Source organism: Macaca nemestrina, chromosome 17 (genome assembly GCF_043159975.1).
Source record: "Macaca nemestrina isolate mMacNem1 chromosome 17, mMacNem.hap1, whole genome shotgun sequence".
NCBI classification, from domain to species: Eukaryota; Metazoa; Chordata; class Mammalia; order Primates; family Cercopithecidae; genus Macaca; species Macaca nemestrina.
In genome coordinates, this window is record NC_092141.1 from 42,803,953 (window position 1) to 42,822,343 (window position 18,391).

Sequence of the window (18,391 nt, forward strand, 5' to 3'; positions counted from 1 at the left end):
TTCTCAGCAGTGAAATGGCACAACTGGCTTGACATTTCAGTCTTTTGACAGCAGGGTAAAGGATAGATTAGAGGTGTGAGATTGTAGGCAAAGAACCCAGCCAGGAGCCTTGTGGTATCCAGGAAAAGAGTTTTAAGAACCTAAAGATCAGGAGGGCAACGAGGGGCTGTACTTGGAGTGCAGGGTAGATGAAAGAATCTAGGAGACTTTTCATTTCTATTCAATCTGCTGAACCAAAATTCAACTCTTGAAGTCACAAACCGTCTTTCATCAATCCTGGTATCCCAAGCATCTAGCATAATGTCTCGCACAGGAAAGACCCAATTTTGTTAAAAATTGGATGAATTGGTGGATGAATGAATGAGTGAATGAATGAATAATGAATCTTCCTCTAAGGCATCACTAATGTCTCATCGACGTTGGTTATTATTATTATTATTATTATTATTATTATTACCCTAGCTTCCCTGTAGGGAAAGTGGAGGCCCTGAAGAGGTGAGAATCACAGAGAACTTCACTCTGCTCCGACTAGAAATTCCCCTCCTTTGCTCAGAGAGGTCCAGCTGGAGTCAACGAGGAGGAAGAGCTCTGGGCAGGAAACAGGGTCCCCTGGCTGCTGTCCTGGCCTTGGCTTCCTGCCTGTAGGACTTTCCGGGCCACAGCTGGAACTTTTCCTTTGAACTGGGGACCTGGACGTGGGAGGCGAGGCAGGGTAGTAGAAGATACCCTGAATTTGTGGTCCAGTTCAGGCTCTTAATTGCTTATGACCTGAACCTCAATTTCCTCTTCTGAAAAATGAAATCAACTTCATAAAATTGCTGTAAGGATCTAAAGAGGCAAGGCTTTTGAAGATGCTTATTACAGATAAATTTAACCAGTATGAGTTTGTGCGTGACAGCAGTATAGCAAAAATGCCCCAGATTTGGAGACTTGATTCTACTATTTTCCATCTATGTGGCCCTGGTCAAAGTGTTTAACTTCTCTGAGCCTTATTTCTCAATTCTCAAAAGGGAAAATAAAGTGTCCGTTACAGCAGGCTATTGTAAAGAACAGAAATCAGAGAATATAGGCAAATAAGCCTGATCAACTGTAAAATGCAGCTTATCTCTAAATCATTGTAATTGTTGTTAAAATAATCATAATAGAAACGGAAACTTGATGATTGTTTTTCTTTGGAAACAGATACTTGGTCAGCTTAGAGAGTTTTGTGAGCAGAGGCAGGTGTCCTGGCAACTTTGAGCTGGCATGTGAATGGCCATCAGTTAACACATTCATGCTTCAGTTTCCCTTATCAATGCTTCAAGTGGCTGAAATAATGTCTTTTAAGAGCTCTGCAGGCCATGTGACCAGCATGTGACCCAGAAGTATGACTCCCACAAGACAATTTCTTTAGGGATAAAGGGTATAAAGTAAGAGTGACTGCCAGAGATTTATCCAGAATCTATGCTTGGGGATTTTGCAAACCATTTAGCAGGGACCCCTGATGCTCCAAGCAGCTTGTGGCAGAAGAAAGCCTCCTTCTTAGACAAGGAATTAGACACCAAGTTCCAGCCCAATCCCTGGTCACTAATTTGCTGTGTGACCTTGGGCAAGTCACTGCTCTCTCTGTGCTCTGGGATCCTCAATTTGCAAAACAAAGTTTGTATGCCAATGCCATGCAATGTTCATATCAACCAACACCCCCCCATGATGGCTACACCCTCTGTTGGAAGTGTGGTATCTCAGCTTATAGGATGTTAGCTACCCTGAGTTCCAGTCAGCTTGGAGAAAAGGCCACAAACAAAGGGTGAGGGGTCTGGAGTCAGAGTAACCTCTGGATTTTCCCAAGAGCCCAGCTAAGGACCCAGCATCCAGCAAGATAGGAGACCTGTTTGTTTTGCAAGATCCAAAAGGAGGGGACAAAGGCTTTGCTAGCTTTCTTTTTCCTGGAAGTTCCTAGAAATTCATATCACCCTGGAAAAATCTCTGTCATCCCTCAAAATGGGATATCTGATGTAATCAAAACAGCCAGCTTGGCTGATGGCAAATTCCAAAGAGATGAAAACGAAATGAGAGAAAGAAAAATGGGGAACTAGAAAAAAAAAATAACTGTCAGAGGAAATAAGCAGCGGAAGCTGATGACCAAAAAAGGGAACCAAAGTCTTGATGTTTGGCCTGGAGCAGTGAAGACAGAAGAATTATATTACAAAATACATTCGAGAAATGGAAATGAGGAGGATGCGGTTTAGGCCAAGATGTGAGGGCAGACCCTATTGTGGGCCACACCAGGATTCCAGTCTGGGTGTCTAGACCCAACTTCTCACCAAGATGCCTGGCAAAGCAACAGTAAAGAGTCCAAACCATGCTGGGCACAGATACAGAAGACCGGTTTCCCAATCCTTGCCCTGTCATATTCTTGCACTACCACTTTGGGCAGGTCATTTGACCTCTCTGTGTAATGGTACGATAGTCTCTGTCTTGCTTGTCTTACAAGGTTGTCATGGGTATGCAGTGAAGTGACACTAAATACTGTGCCCTGAACACAATGCCTTATGTTCCATTTGATGGGAGAATTCCAAGAACTGAGATATTTCCTTCCTTTGCAGCTGTCTAGGAAGTGAAAAAGTAATGGAAATTATGAAGAAACTCCTCTGCATATGAGGGCCTGAGAGAGCCAGCCACTCAGCCACTGTCATACAGTGATTCAGGGAAAGTGGGTCTGTGCCCAGTGGTGTGGTTCAAAACCAGTCAAATCACAGTAGCCATTTTCAGATTTTAACCTTTTTCTTTAGCTAATATCTAACAATCCCCAACCTCTCAATTTATTCATTCAGCAAAAATGTGCCTGATATAGAGCTCATGACCAGCAAAGACTAGACACTTAATTCCTGTTTATTAAATTAATGAATAAATAGGCAAATGAATGAATAAGTAAATGCCAGGCTCTGTCCTATGTGCTAAGATAGATTCAAAGAAGAATAGGTAGATCCTACCATATATTTGATGAAGCAAACATAGCAGAAACCTTCAAAATACAGGGTACAATCAAGGGCTGTAATAAAGGAATGCAAAGGTTTATGTGTCCAAACGAGTCTGGAAAGTCTTCCTGGAAAAAGGCTTGGCTGCCTTTTCCAGGCAAGGGAACCAATGCCTGCAAGGGCACGTTTTGGGAAAGATGAGAAAATTGGTTATTACTGCAGCACAGGGTATTTGAAAGAAGTGACTGATGAGGCGTGACCTGAAAGGTGCTGTTGGGCCAACATTTAGGAATGAACAGGAAGAGAAACCAGTGAAGATAGCACAGAAAAAAAGAGGCCAAGTCAGGTCTCCCGATGGCCATACTGAGGACTTGGGTTCTAGTGCATAGACATGGAGAGTGGTAATTTCTGGGTATGAAGTCATTTAAGCAGATCAGATGGGTGGTTTGGGATAGATAAATTTGCTATTAGGACTAAAGTTGGACTGAACGGTAGCGCTTCTCTTGGCAAAAAATGATATGAAACTGTTTTAATAGAACTCAGAGTGAGGCAGAGTCTTTGGGGATGAAAAAAAGGAAATGAATGCTGAGATGCTTCAAGAGTGGAATGGACAGGTCTCAGGGACCAATTAGATGTGAAAGGAGATGGGAAGGAAATCAAAAGATACCTGCTTTCTACCTTGGCTATCTGGGTGGGTAGGGGTAGCAGGTCTGGGAGTGGCATAACGAGACTAGAAATTTATTTGCCTTCCTGGCACTCAGCATGATGCCTGGCAGCGTAGTGATGACGGCATCAAAAGATGGTTTGGGGAGCTTTAAAACCCCTCTCCTCAAAAATTCATCTTAGATTCTGCCCCTCCAAAGCCACCCCAAATGCATATACAAATGAAGGGAAATAAGTGTACCTCCTACCCAAATGCAACCTCTACACCAGTCCTGTATTACTTCTTCCAACCCAGTTGATTTCCCAAGGCCCTCTTAAACAGGGATTTTGTATCTGCCATAGAGGTTTATTACATCCTGGTTGAAAAATTAAAAAAAAAAAAAAAAGAGAGAAAAGAAAAGAAAGAAGAAAGGGAGAAAAAGGAGAAATGCAAAGAGGGAAGGATGAACTCATTGAAGTTGAGTGACATCCAAGTGTAAATGTCCAGTGGGCATATTGAAACACACATCTAGAACTCATCTAAGAGCCACTTCCTGAATTATGAGAGCTTTCAATGTGTGAGTTACAGCAAAAAGACTCTACACTCAACTACAATAGGGGCCAGGTAAATAGACGAGTGAAATACGCCAATAATAAGAAAACAGAGAAATTGTGTGGGAGGGAAGGGGAAATTTCTGGTGACCTGTGAACATCTGATTCACCGAGAGGGATGGCTGTCCCTTTGCTCTCATGGATTGTTGCCATCTAGGAATGTGACTTCAAATTGCCAAATCTGATTCCATCCAGGCAAACCAGAAATCCAGATTTTAAAATGAGAAATTTCCCCATTCGAAGTATTGGTAGTTAATTGTATTTGTTTTAAACACTGTACAGGATAAACAGAACATGCCTGCAGGCTGGAACCAGGTAGAGGCCACCAGCTAGCAAACTCTCATGAGGAGTGAGAATGAAAGTATGAATCTTGGCTGGAAGTGGTGGCTCCCACCTGTAATCCCAGCACTTTGGGAGGCTGAGACAGGCAGATCATCTGAGGTCAGGAGTTCCAGACCAACCTGGCCAACATGGTGAAACCCTGCCTCTACTAAAAATACAAAAATTAGCTGGGTATGGCGGCATGTGCCTGTAATCCCAGCTACTCGGGAGGCTGAGGCAGGAGAATCGCTTGAACCTGGGAGGCAGAGGTTGCAGTGAGCCAAGATTGTGCCATTGCACTCCAGCCTGGGCGACAACAGCAAGGCTTTATCTCAAAACCAAAACCAAAACAAATAGAAAGTATGAATCCTTAAAGACGACCAGCATTTAGAAATAAACAGGAAGAGATACCAGAGAAGGTAGCATAGAAAGAAGAGGCAGAAAGTAATTTGAGGAAAGAGCAGAGCACAGAGAGAAGGAGGATAAACAGTGGTAACTCGGCAGTGATTTCAAGTTGCATCCGAGCTATGAGGAATTCTTCATATTAGGTAATGAGGAAATCATTCATGGGATCAGAAGAATTTCAGTTGAATGATAGGGGTGGAGGATAAATAACAACAGGTTATGGAGTTAATTGGAGGTGGAAATGGAGAGGCCCCCCATGTAGAGATCGATCATTCAAAAATGTTTCTCATGGAAAGAAAGAGAGAGAAGGGAATTGGTTGAAGGAAGATGAGATTAAGGGAAATGCATTTTCCCCCCAAGACTTGAGTGTGTCAGTTGGAAGAAGGGAAGGGAAGGGTGGAAACAAGATGGAAAAGGCATGAAGATAAAGGAAAGTCCCAGTTTCTGGAAGAAGCAGCAGGAAATCAAGGATCTAGATTGAACCATGACCCTCAACAGGAGCGAGCAGCTCTTCTGAGTCAGGAAGGAACAGCTGTGATCACGTGAAGATGGAGTTAAGTTTTGATATGAGCATGGGATGGGCATGGAGAGAATTCTAATCTCACAGTCTCTGCCTTCACTGGGAAGGAGGCTGTCTCCTAAGAATGCTGAAGCCTGAGATAGGAGCCCAAGATGCTAGGGGAAGGGTGAAGGTGTGGAATGCCACTGTGGAGTATGGCAGGGCCAAAGAACTAGGGGCACATTGCGGAACAGCAGCAGAACTGAGGAGTCTGGGGCATCTGTAGACCTCTTGTCCTCAAGGATATCCAGGCCTTCCAGCAAGTCCGACAGCCTGGGAGTGGTCAGGAATCAGGGGGAAGATGATCCAATGACCTGGGTTTGGGCACTGGCAGGTGAGGAGATAGAACTGTAGAAATGAGAGCATCTCTATGCTGGTAGGAGAGTGGTTAACACTGGGCTGGACTGGGGAGGAAAGGAAGCCAGGTAGGGGCTAAGGGACCTGGAGGAGCTGATGCAGTAGATTCAGAGTTGCTGAAGGGGAAGGAAGTAGAAGGCTGTGGTCAAAGGACTGGATTACTAAGTGGAACATTACAAAATGGAGAAGTTCAGGGAGATTACGAAGTCCAAAGGGTGGCCATGCAACAAGGCTGATATGAAGTGGTGATAAGTTCACTTGAAGAGGGACCCAGAGGAAATTAGAGAACTTATATTCCCTAAACATTTCCTTCCCTTAACCTTCCGCTCATTACCAAGCCTTCCATTTACAGCGTGAGTGGATTTGGCCTTGAAAGGGGAGCCTTAAGATGAAAGGAAAGGAAAATAAGCGGGAGAAGAAAAGGCCTGGATTTCAAGGAAAAAAATACTTGGATGGTAGAGCATACAGAAGATTGGGCTGGGAGTGAGAACACATGAATTTAAATCCCAACCCCAATTTCTCTGTCTGTAAAACAAGAAAATGACACCAGTGTCACCTACATGGCAATGCCCTTCTGGGAGTCACATGATTTAATGAATCATAGAGTACACATAAGGGGTTGTGGTTTTTGGCGTCTCATGACCCACAATTTTAAAATCTTTCCTTGTTAACTGCACAAGTGTTCTAGAAGATATTCAGTAAAGATTTGAAATTAATGTTTATTGTCATGAAATCAGAATTGCATAATGGCAAGGCTGATGCTATAATTTTGGAATACAAATACATCCTAACTGCATTGGGAGCAGAACATGGGACAAACGTGGGCTAAGGTTATGCTAGAGCACTGAACTAGCCACAATAAATAAATATTTTTGTGTCACTGGTATAGTCCTTTTTGTCACTTCAGGGCCCAAATAGTTCATATCTCTCTCATTATGTTCATTTAATTCCCAGGTCTCCGGGTTGTCCATATTAGGAGGAAGTCTAGTAATTCATGTTTAAGCCCCCTCCCAACATCCTTACAGTACCCCAGAACCTTGAGGACCTATTCAGTCAAGCTGAGAAAGCTCTGCTGCTGAATTTCAAGTGAAGTGGAAGCTGGGTAACCTGACCCTCTTACCAGTGGCCAGGACTCCTGACTGCCATTGCTTCTGTCACTGTCCCCAGGGTACCTATGGATCACTGGCCTTACACCACCTAAAGATTTTCCTGTTCCTTGCTCTCACGGTACCTCCTCCAGCCTTGGCCCCAGTGTCATCCTTGGGCCCCTAGGTTTCAGCCTCTTCAGTTTGCACTTGCAGGTTTGGCTGCTGCTCTCAAAGCAGGGCTACTGCATCGACACGACAGGTGCAGAGGTCTTCCTGCCTCAATTGTCACCCACTGACTTCTCTGCCTTGGCCTTGAACTCAGGCGAGAAATCCAGTTGGAACCTCCCCAGACTCTCCGTGTCTAATAATTTTGGACTCAGAAGAAAAAGCCTCAATTTCTCTCCTCTCAGGAGGTCTCTTGGTCCTTGAGCAAATGTATCCATTTCTTCTCCTATCTCCAATCTTTAAGCACCCAAAGGTTTTTTTCTCCCTTTCTCCAGGACAATGAGTGCCTATTTACAAGTGCCTGTTTCTCTTTGAATAAGGTTTCTATAAACTAAGAAGTGTTCCCTAGGGACAAAAGTAACTGGCACTCCTGCTGGAAAATGTTAAGATCTAGGTCACTAGGCACTTCCCCCAACAGACACATACATACACACACACACACACACACACACACACACACACACACACACACACACACAGAGCTTGTCTGCATTCTAGCACTGGCATTGACACTAACTCTATAATCCTGGGCAACTTTATCTCCCCATCTTACATTAAGTAGTGGTGCAGGGATTTTCAACTCTGGGATCTCTATGACACCTCCCAGCTCTGATTGTTTCTTAATTGACATAGTTATTGAGCACCTGATGCTAGGTGTTCATGCTGGTGATGCAGGAGGAAACTAGACAGACAAAAGTCCTTGCCCCACATTGTCTGACACCTACACGCCTGCTGTTCGGACTCCATTACAAACAGCTCCAAGGGGAACAGGGCACTTGTAAAATTTCTCTCATTGCCATGGCCACATCTGTGAGCAATAAATAAGTTGCAGAGTTGAATTATTTGGTAATGCTTTGTTGTGACTCCCTGCACTTAAGTCAGAGATGTATATGCTTTGGAAAACTATTTCCCCTGACCCATCTCCCTCCCTAGACAAATACTATTTGCATTTGTATCCAGCTTCCCTCTTCAGACTCTAATTTACAGTAAAGGCAAGAGGATTTTTGAATGGAGTCAGTGCTTCGTAATGTGGGGCTCCACCAGCTAGCTGACTGAAATCTTTAATAAAGAAGCCTTTTTAAGTGGCTGAAGTTTCCTCTTTTTGGCATGCAATATTTTGCAACCAAGAGGAAGAAACATCATCCCCAAAGAAGAATCCATGTGGCCCCTGAAAATCACTCTCTCTGCTAGAGGCTCCCCACTCCCCAGTGCTCCCTTCAGCCCTGCCACTATCTCTCCTGCAGATGGAAAACGTGAGGACCTCACGGAACCAAAAGTCTTGCTGCTTTACTAATTTCCCTGTCTGACATTAAATCATCCTACAATTCAGATATCTAGGGGAAATGACTTGAGATTCTTTAACTGTTAATAATTAATTTAAATTATATTTAAGAACCTACTACATGAAAGATTCTGTACCAGGTGCTGGGGTCCAGCATGGGCAAAGGCCTCAAGGTGGAATGGAGCTATGGTGTGTTCTAGAAGCAGAGAGTGGGGCTGAGGGTGACATGAGGTGAGGAGACAGAAGAGGGCCTGGCAGGGTGGGATCTTCTGGTGAGAGCTGGCTGCTGTGTGAGGAGCTGAGGCCCTGGCTTGATTCTGGGGTTACCTTCTTTGACCTTCACCTTGTTGTCATGGGCAGACAGAATGGGGATAAAAAAAGTTTAGGAAATGAAAACATCCCTATGCATTATATAATAAAGATGGCCAACACATTTTCATAGCAAGAAATAACAGCAGAAACTTGCAGTGGGCCTCAGGACTACAGGAATCCAATGCCCAGAACTGATGTGTGCCCTGGGACATCCCCTAAGAAGGCATGCCACGAGCCCTCAGACTGACAGAGCTGTTCACAAGTTGCTTACAGAGCACTCTTGGTTTACTAATTCATAAAAGTCTTATGACAAGGTCAGAAGCAGCTGTCTTATTAATCCCCTTTGATAGAAGAGGCCCAGAGAGGTCAAGGGACTTGCTCAAGGCCACACAGCTAGAAAGAGGCAGAGCCAGACCTCTGGCTCTGGTGTTCTGACACCACCCGGGGCACCTTCTGTTATTTCAGGCTACCTCTTCTTTCTCTTCCGTCTTCTCTTCTCTTTCTCTTCCCTCTTATTTCTTTCTTCTTATCTGCCTGTACTTACTCCTGTTGGTGCCTCCCAGCTCAGCCAGCATAGCCCTCTCTTCAAATACCCTATGCTTCATTCTGGGGTCCCAAACACTGTCTGACAATCATCTGAAGGGGCTGTGGGAGGACATAGAAAAAATACAGCTTTACATAGAAAAAAAATGCAGATCGTAGCCAGGCGCAGTGGCTCATGCCTGTAACCCCAGCACTTTGGGAGGCCAAGGCAGGTGGATCACCTGAGGTCAGGAGTCCGAGACCAGCCTGGCCAATGCAGTAAAGCCCCGTCTCTACTAAAAATATAAAAATTAGCCAGGCGTGATGTCACTTGCCTGTAATCCCAGCTACTTGGGAGGCTGAGGCACGGGAACCTCTTGAATCCCGGAGGCGCAGGTTGCAGTGAGCACAGATAGTGCCACTGCACTCCAGCCTGGGTGACAGAGTGAAACTCTGTCTCAAAAAAATAAAATAAAATAAAAAATGCAGACTGTGATTCAGCAGGTCTGGGTTGAAGCCCAGAACTCTCTGATAAATTCAATGGCACTTAACTACTTGGAGGTCATGGATGCCTTTGCTAATCTAACAGAAGCTGTAGACCCTCTCTCCAGAAAAATGCACAATAACATAAATGTGGAAGACAACTCCTGATGGATCTGGAAGCCTATCCAAGAGCCACAGACAAGAGTCCTGGTCTGGACAAAATGAGCTGCTCACTATTTTCCCACCTGGCCAACATTTCCTATCCAAAGACAAACGTTAAGGTTGTTCTAACAGAGCCGTGCACCAGCAGCAATAGCATCACCTGGGAACTGGTTAGCAATGCAGAACCTCAGGCCCACCCAAACCTACAGAGTCAGAATCTCTACTTTAGCAAAATCCTAAGGAGATGGTAAGCATGTTACAGTTTGCAACCTATATGTTTGCTCCAAATGTGACCCTTCCTCCACCCAACGATCACCCGAGGTTCACAAATCTGCCCAACTTTTGAGCCCATCTTAAATGTACCAACACAAACCTTCCCTGGGCCCCCTCAGCTGGGACTCACAGCTCTGTATCTTTCTGGTTAATGCAATTATTCTGTTCCTTCAGATGACCCCAGCACCAGTGCTAAAGGAGTCAACAAAAGGCTATTGTCAAAAAAGTGTTTCTGTCTCCACTCCATCTGATCTCTGTTTCCCTAAGACCTGCCCGTCCCCCTGTCCCAGTTTGGCACCTTGACCCCCTCATCACACTGCTCAGGCCACCTAGTACAATGCAAGCCCCAAATGAGGAAAGCATTTTCTTCCCCAATGTGTAACACAAAAGTGCTGTAGAGTGGCTCATGCTGCCTTTAGCCTAAGAAATTTCTTAGCTCCTACCCACCACCCACATCAGCCTCCTCCGCTAGGGCCCAGGTGCTAATCTGTGAGGGCCGGCTCAGAAGATAATCTGAAGAACAAGCCTCTTGCTTCCTCAGGCATCACTACTATTCACCACCATTACCCCCACCCACCAACTCAGGCCACTTCTCTTTCTGTTCCCACATGCTATGCCCATCGCCACCCCTATTCCCATGCTCAGGAATATTCTTGGCTACTTCATGCAGTTAGACCAGAGGCAGATCCAATCCAGAAAGCAAGAAATCTTAGATGCTGGAAGCTTGGGGTCAGATTTATTCCTAAATTCAGTCCTACTTTCCATGGATTCTTACTTTAGCATCTCTTCTGAAAAGGAAGCATCATGTCTGATTCACTTCTCCCTCCCTGTGCAATCCTCTACCTGGTGCTCTGCACAGGGTATGTGCTAATGCTATGAATGTTATAATAAAGAGACAGTGCAGTAGATGACAAAGGGCACTACATTGAGAGCCCAGAAATAAGCAAACCAGCACAAATATAGCCATTCGTCTTCTATCTCACCATGGGCCTGTCACTACCCTGTTCATGGCCTCAGTCTCCCCACCAGAGAAACAGGTAGATGGTCTCTAAAGTCTCATCCATTTTCTGATATTCTGTGAAAAATTAAAGAAGGATTTTCATCCTTGAAAGGAAAGGGATTGCAGAGTAGCAGCCCTGGGAAAATGGGCTGCGTTCTACCTGGAGCTGAGCTAAGAATGAACCTGGAGGAGAGGCCTTGAAGGGGGTTGTCTAGAAAAGATGTGGTGAGGGCAGAGCTACGGTGCATCTCTCTTGAAGGCTGAGCGAAGGGGGCACCAGCAAGGGAGCCTGCACTAAGTGGGAAGGGACAAGTGAACTGCAGAAGTTGGTGGGGGCCCAGGCAGTGGCTTCAGATCTTTCTTGAGAGCTCACTTTAACTTCCTGTTTTTTTCACCCCTGACATTGAGTGGGAGTCTGCAGCGATGACCAAAGTACATGCAGAGGATCGTGTTGGTGGAGTCAGACCCCGGGAGGAATGAAGAAAGCATTATTCACCGAGAGGAACTTTTCCATTCCTTATCTATGAGTTGATGGAGAGAAGGCCCTGGGGTAACTGGGGATTCTGGACAGCATCAGAGCATTGACCCTCACTTTCTCTGTAGCCCCTCTGGGGGCCTTTCCCTTGTGTGTCCCCAAGCGAGAGCCCAAACCAGACTTGTGCCAGAACCCAACCAGGCTTGTGCCGAGATGTTCCCAGCACAGCCCCACGTGAGAGCTCCCTGGCTCCGGGCCCAGCATCTGGAATGCAGGCTCCAGCCAAATGCATTCTTTTCTACGGGATTTGGGAACTTCCAAAACTGCCTCAGAGTGGGAATTTCCACTCATTTCTCTCACCCCGGCACTGATCTCCCAGCTGGGGAGGGCATCTTTTCTTGACAGAACAGAAGTGGGAGGCAGACAGCTATCACTTTCCAGAAGACTTTCTTTTCTGATTCACACCCTTTCACCTTACATGTGTTTACTATCTGGTATTTGCAAAGGCAAAGTCCCTTTCCAGAGACGACGACTCCTCCCTGAAGTAGGGACATGCTTCCAACACTCAGAAGCCTGTCTAAACACTCAGCCAGCAAAGCGGGGAAGTTTTTCTCTGTGACCACGGCCTAATTAGCCTCTTTCTCTGGATTGTGGCTTTGCCAGATAAAAAGAAGTGGCCATGCGACAGGATGTCTGTAAGCCCATTGATCCTGGAATTCTATGAGTGATGTTGATGTGGCTAAGTCAGGAGAGGCTTGTTTAAAGATCTCAGCATCTTTCAGCTTGTTAGCCTAGAGAAAACCTGAAGCATGATTGGATTTTAAAGGGAAATGGAATGCAGTCCACCAAGTTCATGGTAAAGGAGGCACTAACAGATTAGAGAGAGGTTTCCCTTGATACGAGGAAAACTTCTTGGAAGATGAGGTGAGAGGGTCTAGGAAGAAATCCCTACACAAAGTTGCACAGTCTCTAGTCCTGGAAACATTTTATTCATTGGATAAGAATGGATTGAGGCATGAGCAGAGGACTGAGCCAAACACAGCGACGTTTCAACACTGGTTGGAGAGAAAAGGGGTAACTAGTGAGATTCAGGCAGAACGAGAATAAGGCTCCTCAAGAGGTACAAGCGAAGCAGGGTTCAAGTTGATTTGTTCTCTCTTCACCCTTTTCGTCATTCGACCAGAGTCTGAAATGGCCACTCCATAGAGTCTCTGCTCTGGGATTCTCCAAGAAACCAATATCCATCATGAGACATCAAGTCTAGTCCCAGGAAGAAGAGATTCTGGAATCGGAATGTCCTGGGTGGGAGTCTCAGCCACATCTACTATTCTGTCTGAGTTCCTAGACAAATAACTTCAGTTTTAACCTAATGAAAGCTGGGTTGGTTGGAGGACTAAGCAGGCAGTGCTGGAAAGTATGTCAGCACCATACCTGACTCCCGGAATGCACTCAACAATGCCATTACTGACCATTTACTACGAATAAAACCGTCATTTGTTGAATACAACCCATTTCTTTTTACAAGTGTAGTGACAAGTGTTTTCTTCCAAGAAACCCCATGTATTTATAGACATTGCCTCAGTGACCCATTATGAAACAACAGTCACTAGTCTTTGCATGCCCATTGGGCAAGGGCACCACGAGGCTCAGGAGGAGGCAGTGGGCTGGGAGAATCGAGAGATCAGAATTTTAAACTCAGCTCAGCCATTTACATGCCTCAAGTACTCCTATCACATTTGTAAGAAAAAAGAGTTCACTGAAATGAATTCCAAGGTCTTTGGGTTTTTATTAGTATGCTTCTGTAGTTTCTGAGGAAATCTAAGGCAAAACTGAAGAATGAAGCCAGGCTTTCCAGTTCCCGAAATACTCCTCCTCTGCTTACTCATGTCATCTGGAAATCAAGAAGGAAGCCGGGGGAATAGTTGCCATAACCAGGGATGAACTTCTTGTCCACTGCTGCCTGCTATGCTAGCAACAGCCTCGTAACTTGTAATCACTTAGCCATGAGGAATGTTTCTAGACTCTCCTTTAGCTGTCTGCCCATTAGGAAGATGCTGAGGACAAAGAGAGGACCCAAGCAGGCAACTAGTTGGAGGACTTGTGCACGTTTCCTTCCAGCAGTATGTCACAGAGGTGGTAGCCCACTGGGGACAGGGCTGCCTGGGTTCTCCGCTCGAGGGGACCTTGAGCAGGCTATTTAACCTTTCTGTGCCTCAATTGCCTGATCTTACCTGATCTATAACATAGAAATTAGCAATCTCTACTAGATAAAGTTGGGGAATTTACAGACTTAATGTTTGTAAACGGCTGAGGATATTCCTGGCAGAGTAAGCACTCTGTGAGTATGACACCAGCATTTCTTCTGTAGCACTACATGATGTCTATGGCTTTGTCCAAGTCTGAAACCCTAGAACTCTTAGAATTCCGTTCAATGTTTACACAATCCTACAGTTCTACTAGGCTTCTATTGTGCTACTATCCTGCATCTGAATGAGCAAATGGATTTAATGCATTGTCAGGGAGCCGGCCAAAGCTTGAGAGCTCCTTCCTGGCTGGGAGGCCCCTTGGACTGTGGCATGAAGGTAAGCTGGCAGCGAGCCTGACATGCTTTCATCTAGTTTCCTCGCTTCCTTCCTTTTCTGCAGTTTTCACTTCAGAGAAAGCGGAATCCTTAAAAATAGTCCTCTTAGTTCACATCTGTGGTCAGTCTGTGCTTAATGGCACCCCATCCTCCCCATTTGCTCATTTGGTCTCAGCAGTGAATGGAAAAAGTGTCTTGTCCTGACCCACTGCTTCCCTTTCCTACTTCCTGGAAATCCCCAGGACGCTGCATTTGCTCAGCAGATTTAACAGCCCACTTATTATTCATGGAAGATCCCTCCTCCTGCTTGACTCCACCCTCTCTCTCCCTCTGCCTGCTTTCAATAAAAGGCAGAGACAGCAGCCAGAGGAACAGAGAGGCTGAGACTAACCCAGAAACATCCAGTTCTCAAACTGAAGCTTGCATCCTCACCTCCAGCATGAAAGTCTCTGCAGCACTTCTGTGCCTGCTGCTCATAGCAGCCACCTTCAGCCCCCAGGGGCTCGCTCAGCCAGGTAAGGCCCCCTCTTCTTCTCCTTGAACCACATTGTCCTCTCTCTGAGTTATCATGGACCATCCAAGCAGACGTGATACCCACAGTCTTGCTTTAACGCTACTTTTCCAAGATAAGGTGACTCAGAAAAGGACAAGGGGTGAGGCCAACCACACAGCTGCTGCTGGGCAGAGCCTGAACTAGAATTCCAGCTGTGAACCCCAAATCCAGCTCCTTCCAGGATTCCATCTCTGGGACACACTCAGCACAGTTACTCTCCCAGCTGCTTCCAGCAGAGTTTGGGGATCAGGGTAATCAAAGAGAGGGTGGGTGTATAGGCTGTTTCCAGACACGCTGAAGACCCAGAATCTGGTCTGTGCTTCATTCACCTTAGCTTCCAGAGACAGTATCAGGGAAACTCATGACGGGGTATAGACTATTCAGAGCCTAAAAGGAGGCTCATGGCGGTGCTCCCCAGCTGTTCTTCCCTGGCGCTGGTCATCTGGATTATTGGTCCATCTTAATGGCACTTGTAGGTATTATCTGGCTTTAACAGCCCCTCCTCTCTGTCTATTATCAATGTTATATACCTGTTTTACATCATAGGAAACTGAGTCATTGGGTCAAAGATCACATTCTACCTCTGAGGTATAGGCAGAAGCACTGGGATTTAATGAGCTCTTTCTCTTCTCCTGCCTTCCTTTTGCTTTTTCCTCAGGACTCTTTTCTGCTCTTAAGATCAGAATAATCCAGTCCATCCTAAAATGCTTTTTCTTTGTGGTTTATTTTTCAGATGCAATCAATGCCCCCGTCACTTGCTGCTATAACTTCACCAATAGGAAGATCTCAGTGCAGAGGCTGGCGAGCTATAGAAGAATCACCAGCAGCAAGTGTCCCAAAGAAGCTGTGATGTGAGTTCAGCACACCAACCTTCCCTGGCCTGAGGTTCTTCCTTGGGGAGCAAGGGACAAGCCTCATAAACCGAGAGTTAGAGAGTGCACTGTTTACCTTAATATACAAAGGTTCCCAATGGGAAAACTGAGGCACCAAGAGAAAAAGTGAACTCCAACATCACTCTCCACCTGGGTGCCTATTCAGAACACCCCAATTTCTTTAGTTTGAAGTCAGGATGGCTCCACCCGGACACCTATAAGAGCAGTTTGCCCTGGGTTCCCTCCTTCCACCTGCCTTCCTCCTCTAGTTCCCATGGCAGCCCATTGGTGCAGAATGGGATGCAATTCTAGGCCAAAATTGCAGAGGAACTTCATCTAACTCTGTCCTCCCTCCCCACAGCTTCAAGACCATTGTGGCCAAGGAGATCTGTGCTGACCCCAAGCAGAAGTGGGTTCAGGATTCCATGGACCACCTGGACAAGCAAATCCAAACTCCGAAGCCTTGAACACTCACTCCATAACCCAAGCATCTGCAGCTAATTTATTTTCCTCTAGTTTTCCCCTGTTTTATTTTATTATAATGAATTTTGTTTGTTGATATGAAACATTATGCCTTAAGTAATGTTAATCTTATTTAAGTTATTGATGTTTTTATTTTCTCTTTTGTAGTACTAGTGTTTTCTAGATACGGAGACTTGGGGAAATTGCTTTTCCTCTTGAACCACAGTTCCATCCCTGGGATGTTTTGAGGGTCTTTGCAAGAATCATTAATACAAAGAATTTTTGTTTTAACATTCCAATGCATTGCTAAAATATTATTGTGGAAATGAATATTATGTAACTATTACACAAAATAAATATATTTTTGTACAAAACCTGACTTCCAGTGTTTTCTTGAAGGAAATTACAAAGCTGAGAGTATGAGCTTGGTGGCGACAAAGGAACATGATTTCAGAGGGTGGGGCTCACATTTTGAAGGAGTGGGAATGTGGATTGGCCCCGGTCTTCTCCACTGGGTGGTCTCCTCTGAGCATCCATAAAAGAATCTTTATGTCAGGCCAGTTAGGCATTAAAACACCACCCTTCCAGTCTTCAACATCAACTGCCTAGATCCCAATGACCCTGGTCACCTATTTAGCAAGAGCCCAACCCCCATTCCTTTTCTCACAGACCCAGACCCCTGCATGCAATTCTTCCCATAACATATCACAACTGCCCGCTAACTGAGCTACCCACTCCCAATCTGTACCTCTCCAATTAATCCCCCAACCTGGAGTAATACAGACACTGTCAATATTAGGAAATAAAGAAAGACTTAATCACCATAGATAAGATGATTAGATTGAAGTTTCATAGAGATGATGAGACTTGAACTCATTCTTTAGGAATGATAAGGCTTTTCCAGAAAAATTATAGGATCATTAAGAAAGGAAAAAGAAGAGTGGGAGCAAATACCTGAGGTAGAAATGGTGATGATGTATACATCAAGGAGGGAGAACACCAATGAATCAGATGGTAATTTGGGCCCATACCAACGTCAAGAGATGACAATTTAGAAAGGAAGGTTGAGTCAAGGGATTTGAATGTTAGGGTGAAGAGTTAGTACTCAACTTTGTAGGTTTAAAGGAAACGTCGAGAATCTTCAGTCCAATGAGGAGGGATGTGCCATGTTTAGAGATTCAGAGATAAGTTTCAGGAAATATAACTTGCTGATTTTACACATACACAGAGAAACAGGGACTAGTGAGAAGCTATTGCCATGGTCCAAGCAAGAGATGATGAAGGCCTAAATATGGAGCCCAAGAGGCAGCATTGGAGAATAATGAACTATGCAGGGTGAAATGCTGCATGTTGTAAATGGAGGAGAAAGACCTGTGACTTCAGATACGAAAACCTCATCTTCAAACCACATTTTAAGGCGGCAGCTTCCCTGAAACCAGAATGTGTTACCCTCCATTACTATCCCCCCATCCCAATCTCAGGAGCCTGGAATCATCCATTTAAACAGATGAGCCTCCTTTTCCTAAATATCCACTTAATGTGTTTACTCCTTTGCATGATATTTGTCCCACCTGTGAAGCATTTGGCCTGTTTGGGCACCCACACCATCCCAACACTCAGGAAAGCAGATGTCTTGCTCTATTGAATAAACTGCATGGTTGTCAACTTCCCAATCTGGTGGGGAAATGACTACTGTGTCAAGCTAGAGCAGGCAGTGCTTTTGGCAGCATGAGGTGCTAGGGACAACTTTGACCGGCAAGAAGCACACTCAGGTTCTCACCCCAGATCCAGCACTGACTCGCTTTGTCAGCCAGGACAGGTCAGATATTCTGAGCCTACATCGATAACACAGGGATGATAATGTGTTACAAATAGGAACCTAGAGGAAGTTAGGTTCCCTTCCAGATCTAGGAGCACATCTCTTGGAAAACTTCCACTTCTACTAACTGGAGTTGCAGAGGGAGAGAGGGGATTCTGCTTCTACATTCCTGGGCCAGTCCAGGGTCCCTGAATCAGACTATGGAATCCCTTCAAAGCTCCAAGTATCCTGATACATCAGTCAGCAGACAATTTATTGACAGCTATTTAGAAAACTCACTGACCCTCACTCCAGGTCAAGCAGCCTTCCCTGCCTCTCCTCTACCCCTACATTCCCTGGCCTTGATCATCAATCAGGAGTGAAATCTCAAATTGCAGTAGATGCCAAGAGGCGAAAAGAGAATAGAATGCAAACAAATGAGACCTCATC

The 18,391-nt window shown here is 45.2% G+C and overlaps 1 protein-coding gene across 1 annotated transcript; it reads left to right on the forward strand.

Moving 5' to 3' along the window:
* Positions 1-14,695: 14,695 nt before the first annotated feature.
* On the forward strand, positions 14,696-16,148 carry CCL2 (C-C motif chemokine ligand 2). The gene is given in 3 exon segments (NM_001305907.1): positions 14,696-14,771; positions 15,543-15,660; positions 16,043-16,148. Coding segments are annotated over 3 exon segments (300 nt in total).
* The last annotated feature ends 2,243 nt before the right edge of the window (positions 16,149-18,391 follow it).